The sequence below is a fragment of the Aphelocoma coerulescens genome, chromosome 18, assembly GCF_041296385.1.
Source record: "Aphelocoma coerulescens isolate FSJ_1873_10779 chromosome 18, UR_Acoe_1.0, whole genome shotgun sequence".
NCBI lineage: Eukaryota > Metazoa > Chordata > Aves > Passeriformes > Corvidae > Aphelocoma > Aphelocoma coerulescens.
This window is the reverse complement of record NC_091031.1, coordinates 10007988-10021513: the sequence shown is the minus strand read 5'-3', so window position 1 is coordinate 10021513 and position 13526 is coordinate 10007988. Positions and strand designations below refer to the sequence as shown.

The window sequence follows — 13526 nt, the reverse complement described above, 5'->3', positions numbered from 1 at the left end:
CCTGTTGGTTTGCAGGATTCAACCTCTCATCCTCATGGCTCCAGACCTGAGAAGGTGCTTGAGCATCCTCTTCTCCCATTCCCAAACCAGGCACCAAGAAGGGTCTGTGGGGCTGGATTCTGCCTGCCTTGGGCCGGGAGGGTGTTTCTCAGGGAACTTCCCAACTTCCCAAAAGGGCCTAATTGATGCCTGTAGAGATTTTTCACAGATTCATGGCTTTTCAAAGGAGAAATTTGCATATTAATAAGAAGCTGTTCAGACTGATTGGCTTAATGTGTTTGGGGTAAGTATAATTAAATGTCAAGGGAAATATATCATGAAGTAATGAAGCTGGAGTTAATTTATCAAAAACCGAATCCTAAAGAGGAGAACACTTCCAATAACAAACAGTTCTTTAACCTTCCTCCTTAAGATGATTTGCTTAGTCAGGGCTGGAATGTGTGGTCTTGGAGATCCTTGAGTGAGAGAGACATGAGCTGGTTTTTGGTTTGGGGCTGGAGGTTTTTCCATACTCCCCCAGTTGGAGACCCTGCTGTCCTGGCTGAGCCCATCAAGAAGGTTCCCCTGGGTCCAGGTGGGGGAAGGGACAGTCCTGGTCCCTCCCAAGACCAGCAGCAGCGCCTGGGAGGTTGTCTGGGAGGTTGTACCCTTGTAAGACTTCAGGGATGCCTTTAGGGCGGAAGAATGAGATTGAGATTTATTTGTATCAGGTGCTGGGCCATTTGTACCCATTTTTTTCTCATCCCACGGTCTTTACTCTTTAAACTTTAGAACATGTGCCATCTCCTGCTCTATTCACATACTAGCTGGGCATAAACCCCAGCCCACACCAGCATATCTTTAAAACAAACACCAATTGCAATGCAGGTGCTGAAACTGGATGGTTTAAGAGGTAGCTGAGGAAGGTGAGGTCCAGGCTGAAGGCTGTGCTGATCCCTGTCAAGGCTGTGACTCCTGGCATCCTTCTGTGTGATGGAAAGAGGTTGTGAGCTCCCACTCCATGGTGCAGACATGCAAGGGACAAACAGGCAAGGACTTCCCAGCAAAACTCTGCTTTAGGTGAGTGCTGGGTTCATGGGATTCATGTCCAGCCATGTCCTCTGCTGTCCTCTTCCAGCAGTGACTGACCCTCGTGCGTGGTGGGATGGCAAAAGGGAGCTCTTGACTTGCACTTGCAAGGGAGAAGGGCAGGCTGCAAGGGTGTGAAAGGATCCTGTCCACTGCCTCAGCTGGAAAATCCTCCTTTGGCAGAGGATGACACAGAGGGGAGTCAGCAGGTTGTAGAGTGATGACAGAATCAGAGCCACAGGATGGGTTGGATTGGCAGGAGCACTAAAGATCATCTTGTTCCAAACCCTTACCATGGGTCACCTTCCACTGTCCCAAGCCCTGTCCAACCTGGCCCTGGACACTTCCAGGGATGGGGCAGCCACAGCTTCTCTGAGCACCCTGTGCCAGGGCCTCCCCACCCTCACAGGGAAGAATTTCTTCTCAATCTCCCATCCATCCCTGCCCTCTGGCAGTTTGAAGCCATTCCCTGTGTCCTGTCCCTCCATGCCTTGTCCCCAGTCCCTCTGCAGCTCTGCTGGAGCCCCTTTAGGCCCTGCAAGGGGCTCTGAGCTCTCCCTGGAGCCTTCTCCTCTCCAGGTGAGCCCCCCCAGCTCTCCCAGCCTGGTTCCAGAGCAGAGGGGCTCCAGCTCTTAGAGCATCTCGTGGCCTCCTCTGCACTCGCTCCTCCAGCACCTCCACATCCTTCTGCTGCTGAGGACCTGAGAGCTGGAGGGAGCTCTGTGGGTGGGGTTGCACTGAGCAGAGCAGGCTCCCCAGACCTGCCCTCCCGTGCTGGTGATGCAGCCCAGGACACAGATGGTTTCTGGGCTGCAGATGCTGAGTCATGTCAGCCTCTCGTCCCTCAGTGATAGTGGCATCTGTAGAAGAGAGCAGGAGTGTCTATTTTCATTAAGAGGCACCACAGTTACAATAAAGCAGCACCAAAAAGTCAACAGAGCCAACCACCAGAAGCCTGAATTTACCCAAGCAAATCTGGCTGGGAAATAAAGAATCACTTTTCATTTGGGAACTACATTGGAAATACGATGAAATCACTGTGAGCCTGATTTTCTCCCTTGTGAGAATCAGCTGGTGCTGCAAGAATTTGGCAGATGGCTCATGCCTTATGTGTGGAGCTCTTCCTGCTGCTGGGGTTCAGCTGTCACTGGGAGAGGTACATGGTGCTGGAGAGACCAGAGGTGGTGAGTGTCGGGTCCAGGTCTGATGGGGACAGGCAGAGTTTGCTCTGCCCCACTCACTGGAGCTGCTGGGAGTGCTGTGAGAGGAGCTTAAAGGGTTAAAGAGCTCATGGCCAGCCCAAGGGGGAAGCACTGCAGAGATGGCTGATGAACCCAGCCCCAACCCCAGCCCTGGTAGAGAAAGATCCTTCAGAAGATGCCTGGTGGTGTCTCCATGCCCATAGTAAGGATGGACACATGTTGAAGGGGCTGTGACCAGGAGCCCTGGGGCTCTTCATCTGCTCCTGGTAGGCAGAGGGCTGGGATTTAGCAGCAATTAGCCATTGGAAAGAAAACAACTACAAAACGCCCCTTTTCCAAACCCCAGCTGGTCAGCCCAGAGGAGGTGGTGGTGCCACCTGTGATTGCCTCAGCTCTGATGAGTTTCTTGTTCCAGCAGAGAAAATCAATGGCTTGCACATCTAATGACATCAGGGAGTTTCTGCTTGTCAATAGCACTTAGGCACTGGAGGTCTCCAGATGTGCTTTCCAGCACCATGGATTTTTGGGGAACCTCTTGGCACGCTTTCCTCTCCCAGCCTGGTCACGGGATGCTGGGACATCGGGATCACTTCTCAGCACCAGGAACCAGGAGGCCCCTGGGCACCTGCCTGAGCACAGGGCTCCCCACTACCTGCTGCCCTCAAAGCAGCAGCTCGGCCCGTCAATAATTAATCAGAGCAATTAGACAGAGGGTTTGCGTGCTGTAATTAGCTCTGAGCCACGCAACCTCCGTCCCCAGGAGGGCAGTGAGGCAGGAGCTGAGCACGGGATGCCCAGTGGGGGCACGGGGCTGGTGAGCAGAGCCCCCTCCTCGCGTGCAGATGCTCCCCTCACTCCACAGCCAGGGGAGCTGACCTGAGGGGGAGCTGACACGAAGTCACCCTGTGCATTCTCTGTGGGGTCTCCTGGGGGTGAGTGAACCCCTTATCTTGGGGACACCGCTGCTTCCTGCCAGCTTGGCTGCCCTGCCCTTGGCCCGGGGTTGTTGCGGCTCCTCCTGACCAAGGTCACAGCCTGAGGTCCAGGAGGAATCTTCGCCTCTGGAGTTATCAGCAACGCCCCCGTGCAAGCTGCATTCTCCACGGCATTCCTTAGGTGGATTTCCCAGCTCCTCAGGAAGGGACAAGGTTTCCTGGCTGTGACCTCGGGACAGGGTGGTACCAGCTGTTACCTCCCTCAGTGCTGCACTGGGAGCTCGGTGCCCCAGTCCATTTTGGAGGCAGTGAGATTCCTGGAGTGCATTTATTTCAACTGCTGAGGTGGTTAAACCCAGTGGAGGAGGGAGTGGAGGTGCCCTTGGCACTTGGTGTGCAGCTGGGAGGGTCTGCTGAGGACCCCTGGCACAGCCCTTGGGTGGACGCCTGTGCCAGGATGTCCATGTGGTGGGCACACGGGTGCTGGGTGGGCATGGCTGCCTGCCCTGTCCCTCTGTCACCCCTGTCCTACTGCGTGGGCTGGATTTGGGGTGGCACTGCTGGCCGTGGTCAGTGCTGGGGGTTCGGATGGGGCCAGAGGGCTGCAGTTGAGGTGGAGGCTTGCACCCGTGTCAGGCTGTCGGTCAGACCTAAACTTCAGAGGGAGCTTAACTGGAAGGAGTGGAGGGAGGGACAGGAAGGCAGCTTTGCTGAGATGCTGCTTGACAGATACGGTGTGGAAACAGCTGCTCTGGCTGCAGACGTGGTGAGATAGATAAATACTGAGCCTTGCTCCAACAAACGCCGGCGTGCACCGTGGGGACGAGCCTGGCAGCTCCCGAGGCCGCTCGCTGAGCGCCAGCAGCAACCAGCGAGGGAGCGGATTCCTGGGGGCAGGAGAGGCTCTGTCTCTTGGAGAGCACTGTGCTCGGGAAGGTGGCACGTTAATGGTGGGCCGTGTTGGTCCCCAGCAGCCATGGCTCTGACCAGGGCTGTACCTGCAGCACCCTGCAGTGACCGTCCCTGCAGCCTGGGCTCTGGCACAGCTGTAGGTCTCCACTCTTGGGGCTGGCTGGCTGCCAGCCACCAGATCTGTTTTTTGGGGTGCTGTTGTGAGTTCCTAGAAGTGTCTCATGTGCTGTGAGGACTGTCCTTTCTATCCCAGCGCAGCTCAGTGCACTGTGCTCACAGAATCCCAGAATGGTTTGGGTTGGAAGGGACACTAGAGCTCATCTCATTCCAGCCCCCTGCCATGGGACACCTTCCACTAGCCCAGGTTGCTCTAAGTCCTCTCCATCCTGGCTTTGAACACTTCCCCGGGCAACCTGTGGCAGGGTCTCACCACTCCCAGAGTAAAGAATTTCTCCTTAATATCTGATCTAAACTTACTTCCTTCATACTTCAGCTCCTTTTGACTACTGGAGATGATAAAAACCTGCGTGCTGGGAGGGACCTCACTGCACTGGGCACAGGGACCATGCCATGGTGGCAGGACAGCCACCTCAGCGCATCCCATGGAAGCAAATATTCCAGGGATCATTCCCTGCTTGTGGAAATGAGGCAGTCCTGCCAGACCCCTTTCTGACCGCAGCCAAGGGAAAGAACCGTGGGTGTTTCAGCAGGTGGTAAGCTCATCCTGCATGGTCTGCAGTGCTTCCCTGGGGTTTGAAGAGCGGAGACAAAGGAAGTTCCAAGGCCCCAACTTGACTGCAGCTGTTTTGTGAAGGTGCAGTGTCCTCTGAGAGATGAGGTTGTGTCATAGATCCCCCCAGTAACACCAAGGTTTCCCTGAGCGTTATCTTTATGCAGAGAGAATGCCTCTACAGCAGGATGGGTAAGGATAGGAGGGACCCAGGGCTCCTTGTCCTCTCCTAGGACTGCTCCTGCCTCCTATTTTGCTCCAAGCTCAGCTTAATCCATCCTCGTTAAAATCAGTGGCAAGGGTGTCCTTTTGCTATTAATGCCAGTTGGATTTGACTTTACATCCAGCAACACAGTGAGTGATTTTCTTTTTTCCTTGCAGACCTCTCTGATCTTTTGCCTCTCTCCTTTCAGCTTCCTCAGTCTCACAGCTTTTCTTGAAGGTTTTTTTTTTTTTTTAAATTTTTCTCAGTTTCCTGAAATGCATCTTTCCTTGTATTGATTTCACCTGAGATCTAAAGGAAGGCAGGGCAGGAGGCTCAGCTCACTCCAATGTACACTCACAGCTCATCAAAGCAAATACAGAGCCTTGGTAGAGCTGCTGCCCCTGGGCTTAGCTGGCCTCATGGGAGGGAGGAATTAATCTCTTTAGGCAGCATTTTTGAATTTATATATACACACACGCTCCTGGTTACATCAAGTTATCACTCTTGCTAGAGCATCTTTCTTTTCAATCATCTCCTGAACATGCTGTAATGGTTCTTCTGGGAGTGTGGGCTGGAGGTGGGGGAAGGGGAGTGCTTGTCAGAGCGAGTTTTGGGTTTTTTATAAATTCCTGTTGCAGAGTCACTACTTAAAATGATTTGGAAGAAAAAGAGAGATGGTGGGGGAAGAAGGAGACAAGTTGCTGGTGACAGCAGCAGCCCAGGAAGCAACACTCACCCCTGTGGGGGTGTGAGGTTGCACCAAGCCACAATGCTGGCTGTGCCTCAGTTTCTCTGTCCTCCTTGTTTGATAGCTTCATGATGGAGAAGGCTCCGTGTTTCCCCCAGGACTGCCAGCTCTGTCACATGCCTGTCACAGTGTCTGGCTCCTTCCTGGAGACAGAAATTCTGGCACTGTTTCTGTGGAGAAGTCAGAGATGAAATAAGCCTCCTCAGACCGTTCATTTTCCCTCTCTGCCCTGCTACTCTACCGTGTCTAGAGGGTCCCTGTGACCCTGTGTTGCATTTCTGGGCACAGATTTGGCCCTTCCTTACCAGAAAGACTTTCCCAGGGGATCCAAGGTCCCACAGCTGATTGCAGAGCTGTCTGGCTCTTTCAGAAAGAGCAGCATTTCTTTGCTCAAAGTTTTCCCTGCAGTGGTGGCACTTCCTTAAAAACAGCACTTGCCACCACCACAGACTTCCTTTCCCACCACTGCTGCAGGCTGGGGTGCTCCAAATCCCAGCCAGACCCTGGACATTGCTCAGGGGGAAAATCAAGCTGCAGCAAACCTGCTGAGCAGGGAAAAACTAGCAGAGGGCGGATTTTCCATTTGCAGTTTGCTTTAAAATGTTTGTTATCACATCCATTGACAGCTCATCCCGAGCCATGAACGCAGGGAGGGTCCTTGGGTGCTCTAACACCTACCCAGGGGTTTTTCCTTCCCGACCATTTCTTTGTGCACATCTCACTGGTTGGACCAGTACCTCAGCACTTTTGGCCTTTGTGGTGTCAGGTGGTGTCAAATTGCACTGTGGAACGATGTGTCTGCTCAGCAAACACCACGCTTATTGTCAGCGGTGATTCCCTTTGTCTTCACGTCCTTCGGGATACAGGAGATTCCTTCATACTCCCCAGCTTGCTTGTTCTCCAGCCTGAATGTCCCAAATTCTTGGCGTTTCCCCCAGACAGAAACCCTCAGCAAAGATCTGGCTTCTCTTGGACCACGTCTTTGCTCAGCCTCTACGTAATGTGGCTGCAAAGGGAATTGCTTTAGGAAAGGCCATTCCTCGCTCTCTCATTGTAACATAACAGCCTGGGGTTGGATTATTATTGCTGCTTTTAGCTGGTGTTGGCTTTTCCTTGTTGCTTTTTTGACAGATGAGTTCGATTTTGCTGGCATATTGCACAGGTTTGCAAACCAGATGTTCCTTCTGCAAGATGGTTGCAGTTCATCTCACACACGGGGTCAAAGCCAGGGGGTCAGGGTGTGGGGGGCTGCAGTTGCCATGAGAACTGCTGGTGGCACGGTGGGGAACCTCAGCAGCGCTGCAGCCACCCCCCATCCATCTCCCATTCCTCCTGGGGAGGATTGGACCTTTAGCAAATCACACCCAAGCCCCTTCCCACTTCGATCTAGGAGAGCTCCCCCAAACAGCCACTGTGTGGAAGAAGGAAATTGCTGAGGTCGGGGGGCTGATGTTGCACATTTTTAGGTGGCATCAACTTGCTGCCTCCTTGGAAATACCAAAAAACAAAGCCTTGCATCCTGGCCCTTGAAATTTCCTCTGTCCTACAGGAAGGGAGTGTTGTTGCTCCAGGAATTCACTGTTATTCCAGGGAATTTAAGCCTCTGTGCAGGAAACCCCAATGCGGGCAGGGAGGAATTTAAAGGGATAGGGCATTAGGATGGTTGAGATGGGCTGTGTTCCTACCATTGCAGGAAGGGAGGTGGGATCCCATCGAGAGGGCAGGCCTTGAACAGGCAAAATGAATTCGGGTCTAATTCCAGGTAAATGGGCAGTGAAAGGAGGTGGGAAATCAAGGATGAGTTCAGGTGTTTGCAGAATCAGAGCATTATGACAAGAAATGCAAGGAGGGAAGGGCTGGGCCAGAGGCTCAGGACCATCCTGCCCTTGATTCCCAGGACATCCCCAGAGCACTGCCCACATCCAGCTCCCCGACCCTGCCCAGGGGCTTTTGGCACTAACATGTCCCTCGTTCCCCCTCTGTCAGGGACCTGATGCCCAGGACGCTGGAGGGGCAGATCACCATGGAGAAGACCCCCAGTTACTTCGTCACCAAGGAGGCCCCAGCCCGCATCTCCTCCATGTCCAAGGGCACAAAGCTCATCGTGGTGGTGCGGGACCCCGTGACCAGAGCCATCTCGGACTACACCCAGACGCTCTCCAAGAAGCCCGACATCCCCACCTTTGAGAGCCTGACCTTCAAAAACAGGACTACGGGTCTGATCGACACCTCGTGGAGCGCCATCCAGATTGGCATCTATGCCAAGCACCTGGAGAACTGGCTCCTCTACTTCCCCATCGGGCAGATCCTCTTTGTCAGTGGGGAGAGGATGATCAGTGACCCCGCGGGGGAGCTGGGCAGGGTCCAGGACTTTCTGGGCCTCAAGAGGATCATCACCGACAAACACTTCTACTTCAACAAAACCAAGGGGTTCCCGTGCCTGAAGAAGGCAGAAGGCAGCAGCAAACCCCACTGCCTGGGGAAGACGAAAGGCAGGACCCACCCTGACATCGACCAGGAGGTGGTGCAGAGGCTGCGGGACTTCTACCGGCCCTTCAACATGAAGTTCTACCAGATGACAGGGCAGGACTTCGGCTGGGACTGATGCTGAAAGAAATAATTTAAGAAAAGGAAAATATAATATAATATATATTTTTTTTACATATCAGTAGAGAGGGGGGAAAATACAGAAAAAAAAAAATAATAGCTGTGCTGAAACATGATTTGCTCTGATTTATTTTTTTCTTTTTTCTTCTTTACACTGTTTTGTTTCCTTTCTTCTCTCAGAGAAGAGGTGCTGTGTCCATCCAGAGAAGGAGGCTGTGAGCTGCAGCCTGGTCCTATTGACATGACCAGCTTCCCTCAACGGGCCCAAGGTTTAGCACTGCCTCTGTGAGAAAACACAGGTGCAAACTTTTTAGAAGTGACAGGGGTGCTTGGGGTAGCTCAGGGTCTTCCTGAAAGTTCAGCCAGGTTTTGGCTTGCAAGTGCCATTTTGGCCAGACCTCACCACTTTTGACAATAAAACAAAGATAGCTTAATACCTAATTTGGCTTTCCAAACGTTACCTTAGGGGATTTTTTTATAGCATGAAACATTTGGTGGATTTTTCTTTCGCTTATCCAATTTTTTGTTTTACTTTTACCCCCCCTTAAGTCAAGCTCTTTTCATCAACCAAACTTATTTTTCCTCTTAAGGAAGCCAAACCCAATAATCCTTTGTTTTGTGACAAAATAATTCTGGTAGCCAAAAGTGAAAGAACACAAAATGATTCTTTGGACTCTCTAATGAAAATTGCCAGGTAGTCAAAAGGCCTCATTCACAAGGGCTGGCTCTAAACCAATGTTCCCTATTGCATCCCTTTTGCTCCTCTGACAGCAAAATGGTTTTCTGAGGGGGTTGTTCTGAGGGGGGGCCCATCTGCAGGGATCTGGGGGATGGGAAGGAAGGTCCACACTGAGATGATGCTCATGGCACACCTTGAAGGTGTTGGGGGACCCACCATCCCACCAGGCATATGCAGGAAACTTCTCGGTGTCCAGTGGACATGATTTAAGCCATAATGATGAATGTTTTGAGTTGGGAGGAAGGGTTGGTTGGGAAAAAGTGAACAATAATCATGTCCAGATAGAAGAATGAGAAAATAATAGTTCTTTCCTAAAGGAGAACTGAGGGGGAAGCAGGAAGGTTGTGAAGGGCTTTAAAAACTGTCAGGCAACACGAATCTCCTTTACCCCGTTCTTTTAGCTGGTGGAAATGTTTCAGTGACACAAATCTGTCCATGAAGCAGAGTCTTTTTATTACCATGGGCTCATTTATCTGCTGCCTCTCGATCTTCAGCATTTCTGAGCTATGGGAGTGCCCAATTATTCCTTGGTGTGGCATAAACAATGTGACAGAGCTCGCTCTCCTGAGTGCAACTTTGAAGAGTACCTGAGGGGATAAAACAAGCTAAGTGGGGATCCCCCAGGAATGTGGTGTGGAAGAAGCCTGGCTGCCTGCATACCAGCCAGGATCTTAATAAAATCCCAGCAGAGCAGAGATTTCAAAGAGTCTGAAGAGAATTGTGTCAGAAGGTACAATTTCACCTGAGAGGGAGAGGCATTTCCACCTTGGCAGGGTAGGAAAAGGGTTTGGTGCCCCTCATGGTGCTGAGTTCCACTGCATGTGTTGAGCCACATCTTCTCCTGGCTGCCCTGAGCCACCTTCCCACTCAACCCTACATGCCTCCTTCTGGTCCCAAAGTTGCTGAGTCCTGGATCCTTCCTATCCCCTGCAGACACAAACCCACAGGGTTTTGCCTGGAAGGCCTGCTCCCAAGGGAATGAAAATAACTTCATTCAACCTGTGAGGTCCCAGGAACTTCTCCCACAGCTGTCATTGCAAAGCTCTGCCTGAGCCCAGGTTTCCATGCCCCAGCTGGTAGAGAGGTGGTGATGGGTTGGTGGCACCAAAGCCAGACTGTGTTCAGCACTCTGTCCTGCTGTGGCACAGCTCGGTGCCACGTTCAAGACCTCCACTGATGCTTTCACCCCTTCCCCCATTTATGTCCCATTTTAAGGCCTTTTTTGGCAATGTCACACCTACATAAACACTTTACCTAATTGCTCTCTGCAGACACCTTGCAGCAGAAAGGCAGATGAGGCACCGCACAGACCCCCAACAGTCCCTTCTCTTACCTGCCTCCCTTCAGCCACTCAGTGTTCATGTTCATGCCAGACATGACACAAGAACATCAGAGATGGTCCCTCCCAGCATCTGCTTTGGTTCCATGAGGTCATGGTCCCTCCCAGCATCTGCAGTTCCAATCAGAAGCTGGGAGAATGTTGGGCTCTGGGTGATGGTCTCCCCAGTGCGTCACTGGAGGTGAGGGGAGCAATCTGCCCATGTTGGCCAGAATGGGCATGAGGTGTAGCCAAAAGGATGGAGGGTAATTATTGGGAAAAATATTCTAAAAGCAAGGCTTGTTGGGGCAGGAATGGGAGATGGACTCCCTCCCACACTGTGCTCTTCCATTCAAATGCAAAAGCCAAGGTGGTAGCGAGGACAAGGCATGGTTCACTCACAGGCATAACCAAACAGTGCCAGCACCAGCAAGGCACAAAGTCTGAGCTCTTTGCAGCTGAAAAGAAGATTTAAGTGTGCCATTTCTTTGGTATTTCAAGGAGAATTAAGGTTGGGATGCCTTTGACAAGTTATTGTGGTTTAAGCCCAGCTGGGATCTCAGCCCCACTCACTCACTCCCCAGGTGGGGTAGAGGAGAGAATTGGAAGAGTAAATCTAAGGACACCTGTGGGTTGAGATAAAGACAGTTTAGTAGGTAAAGCAAGAGCTACACACACAAGCAAAGCAAGCCAAGAAATCAATTCCCGACTTCCCACGGGCAGGCAGGTGCTCAGCCATGCCCAGGACAGCAGGGCTCCCTCACATTTGGAATGGTGACTTGAGAAGACAAACACCATCACTCCAAAAATTTCCTCCTTCCTTCTATCCCCACTTTTATATGCTGAGCATGATGCCATATGGTCTGGAACATGCCTTGCATCAGCTGGGGTCAGCTGTCCTGGCTGTGTCCCCTCCCAGCTCCTTGTGCATCCCCAGCCTCCTCAGGAGGAGCAGAAAAAGCCTTGGTGCTGTGTAGGAACTGCTCAGCCATAATGAAAATATCCCTGGGTTATCAATACTGTTCCCAGCACAAATCCAAACCACAGTGCTATGAACAAAATGAACTCTACCCCAGCCAAAACCAGCAGACAAGTATAAATATTACTTACAAGTATGATGTTTTAAAAAATCAATGTAGTTATATTGCTACTTTCTCCCACAGAGTCACACTTGGACCACTATAAAGCAGCTTTATAGGGCTACAGATTGCTCTCCCCATATTGGACAAGCTACAGCAATACCAAGCATTTCCTACAGCTGAGTATCAGCAACTGCCACCAAATCCCTGCCATTAAATCAGCAGAGCCTTGATACGTACACGAGCCCATCATATGTGCCTTTAAGAACTCTTCCCTGCACATCAAGCTCAGCCACTTCGGAAAACTTTCCCCTAAATATTTCAGTGTTTTAGTCCCCCTCATTTCCAAAGGTTTGACTACCTGGCTGCACACCTTGTAAAACTATTTAGGGATCTGAGACTGTGATTGATTGGTTTTGATCTGGGCCGTAAGTAGTTTCGAAAATCCCTCCACATATGAACAATGGCTTTTAAAAAGAGGTCATGCAACCAAATTGCTTTGAACTCTAATAGCATTTAAGCCTCTAAACTCTTTAGGCTTATTTGAAAATCCAGCCGTGAAGTTTAGATTATTTTAACCTAAGAAGAATTGGAGGTAAACTATTGAAAATCACATCCCTCCTGCGCCTGCAGTGCTGAGCACGTGGATTGCAGGGGAAAGGAAAAGTAGCTATAAATAAAAGAGTGACCTGTATATTGGTTTTCTTTATGAAAGTAAAAGGTAGAAAAATCAAAACATTAACTATGAGAAAATAATTAGGTTACTAAAATGCTTCTGGTCTCAATAATCAAATCTGTCTTTAGGCACTGAGGAGGCTTAGGCTTGTGTGCAATGCAACGTTTGGATTTTAGAACATTTGTTTTAAGGGAAAAAAACCTCACACCAACCTTTGCAAGGCATCCTATCAGCATCAAGTGCCAAATTATAAGGAGGTTTTATACCATGAGGGTGGTGAGGTCTGGGTTTCCTATCCCTGGAAGTGCAGACTGGACTTGCAGCAACCTGGGTTGGTGGAAGGTGTCCCCGCTCACGGCAGGGAATGGAACGAGATGAGCTTTAGGGTCCCTTCCAATCCAAACCATTCCATGGGTCCATGATCTTTGGGGAGACAGACACGGACCCCACTGGCAGCACTGCACAGGTGCCCTTGGCCACCAGGCTGGGGGGCTCTGAGGTCTGCACAGCACCTTGTCCTGCTCCGCAGATGGCACCACAGCCCTCCTGCACTGAAACCACCAGGAGTTTGGGCTCAGGCAGGCTGAGCCCAAGGATTGCCCCAAAGTCTTCAAAAATCACTTTTTTTCCCCACTGCTGTTGACATGCTTTGGCACAGGCTCGTAGAGCCTGGTTCAGAAAGGTCATTGAGGGTGAGACCCCCCCTTTAACCCTCTGCAGCAACAGCTGTCAGCCAAACCTGGAGTGTGGGAAAGCTCTTGGCACTCTGCTTCAACTGAAAATTTCAGAGAAATGGGGTTTTCTTTCCCAGTGTGGTTTGGCAAGGCAAAACCAGATCTTCCTGCTGCTGTGAGATCCATCTCTGCCCTTCCTGGAAGGGCAAGGCCGGGGCTGCTGTGCCCGTGTTATCCTTGGTGCTGATTTTGTGCCGTGGGGAGTTTTATCTGCTGCCTCTCAATGATCTACACAGTTAAAAAGGAATATTACACCAAGGTGCCATGGAGATCAGTGCATGAGGCTCATCTGTGTGGTGTCAGTGTGGCCTTGGGGTGCAGCACTGACAAGTCAAATTTCCAGCAATAATTTGGCCTTTCCTACCCTGCAAAGAGTGATTTTGACTTGCACTGATTCTCAGTTCTGCCACATATGCACTTCACACACTTTGAGTCTCCAGATGAAGGGGAAAAATTGCCCATTTTCCTAACCATTAAAAACTTTCTTGACTGTATGTAACAGTTTGTGGGTTTTCTCTCCTCCCTCCCCTTCACTTGGTGATACTGTCATCCTTCTCCCTTTGGTGCTATTTC

General features: G+C 51.0%; 1 protein-coding gene across 1 annotated transcript in view; it reads left to right on the top strand.

The window, feature by feature from the left end:
• HS3ST3A1 (heparan sulfate-glucosamine 3-sulfotransferase 3A1) overlaps positions 1 to 9138 on the top strand; it is a 30290-nt gene extending 21152 nt beyond the window's left edge. The window contains exon 2 of the mRNA XM_069032783.1: positions 7787 to 9138. Coding sequence (XP_068888884.1) covers positions 7787 to 8405 — 619 coding nt within the window. The 3' untranslated portion in view covers positions 8406 to 9138. The remainder of the gene's footprint in view (positions 1 to 7786) is intronic.
• Positions 9139 to 13526: the final 4388 nt, after the last annotated feature.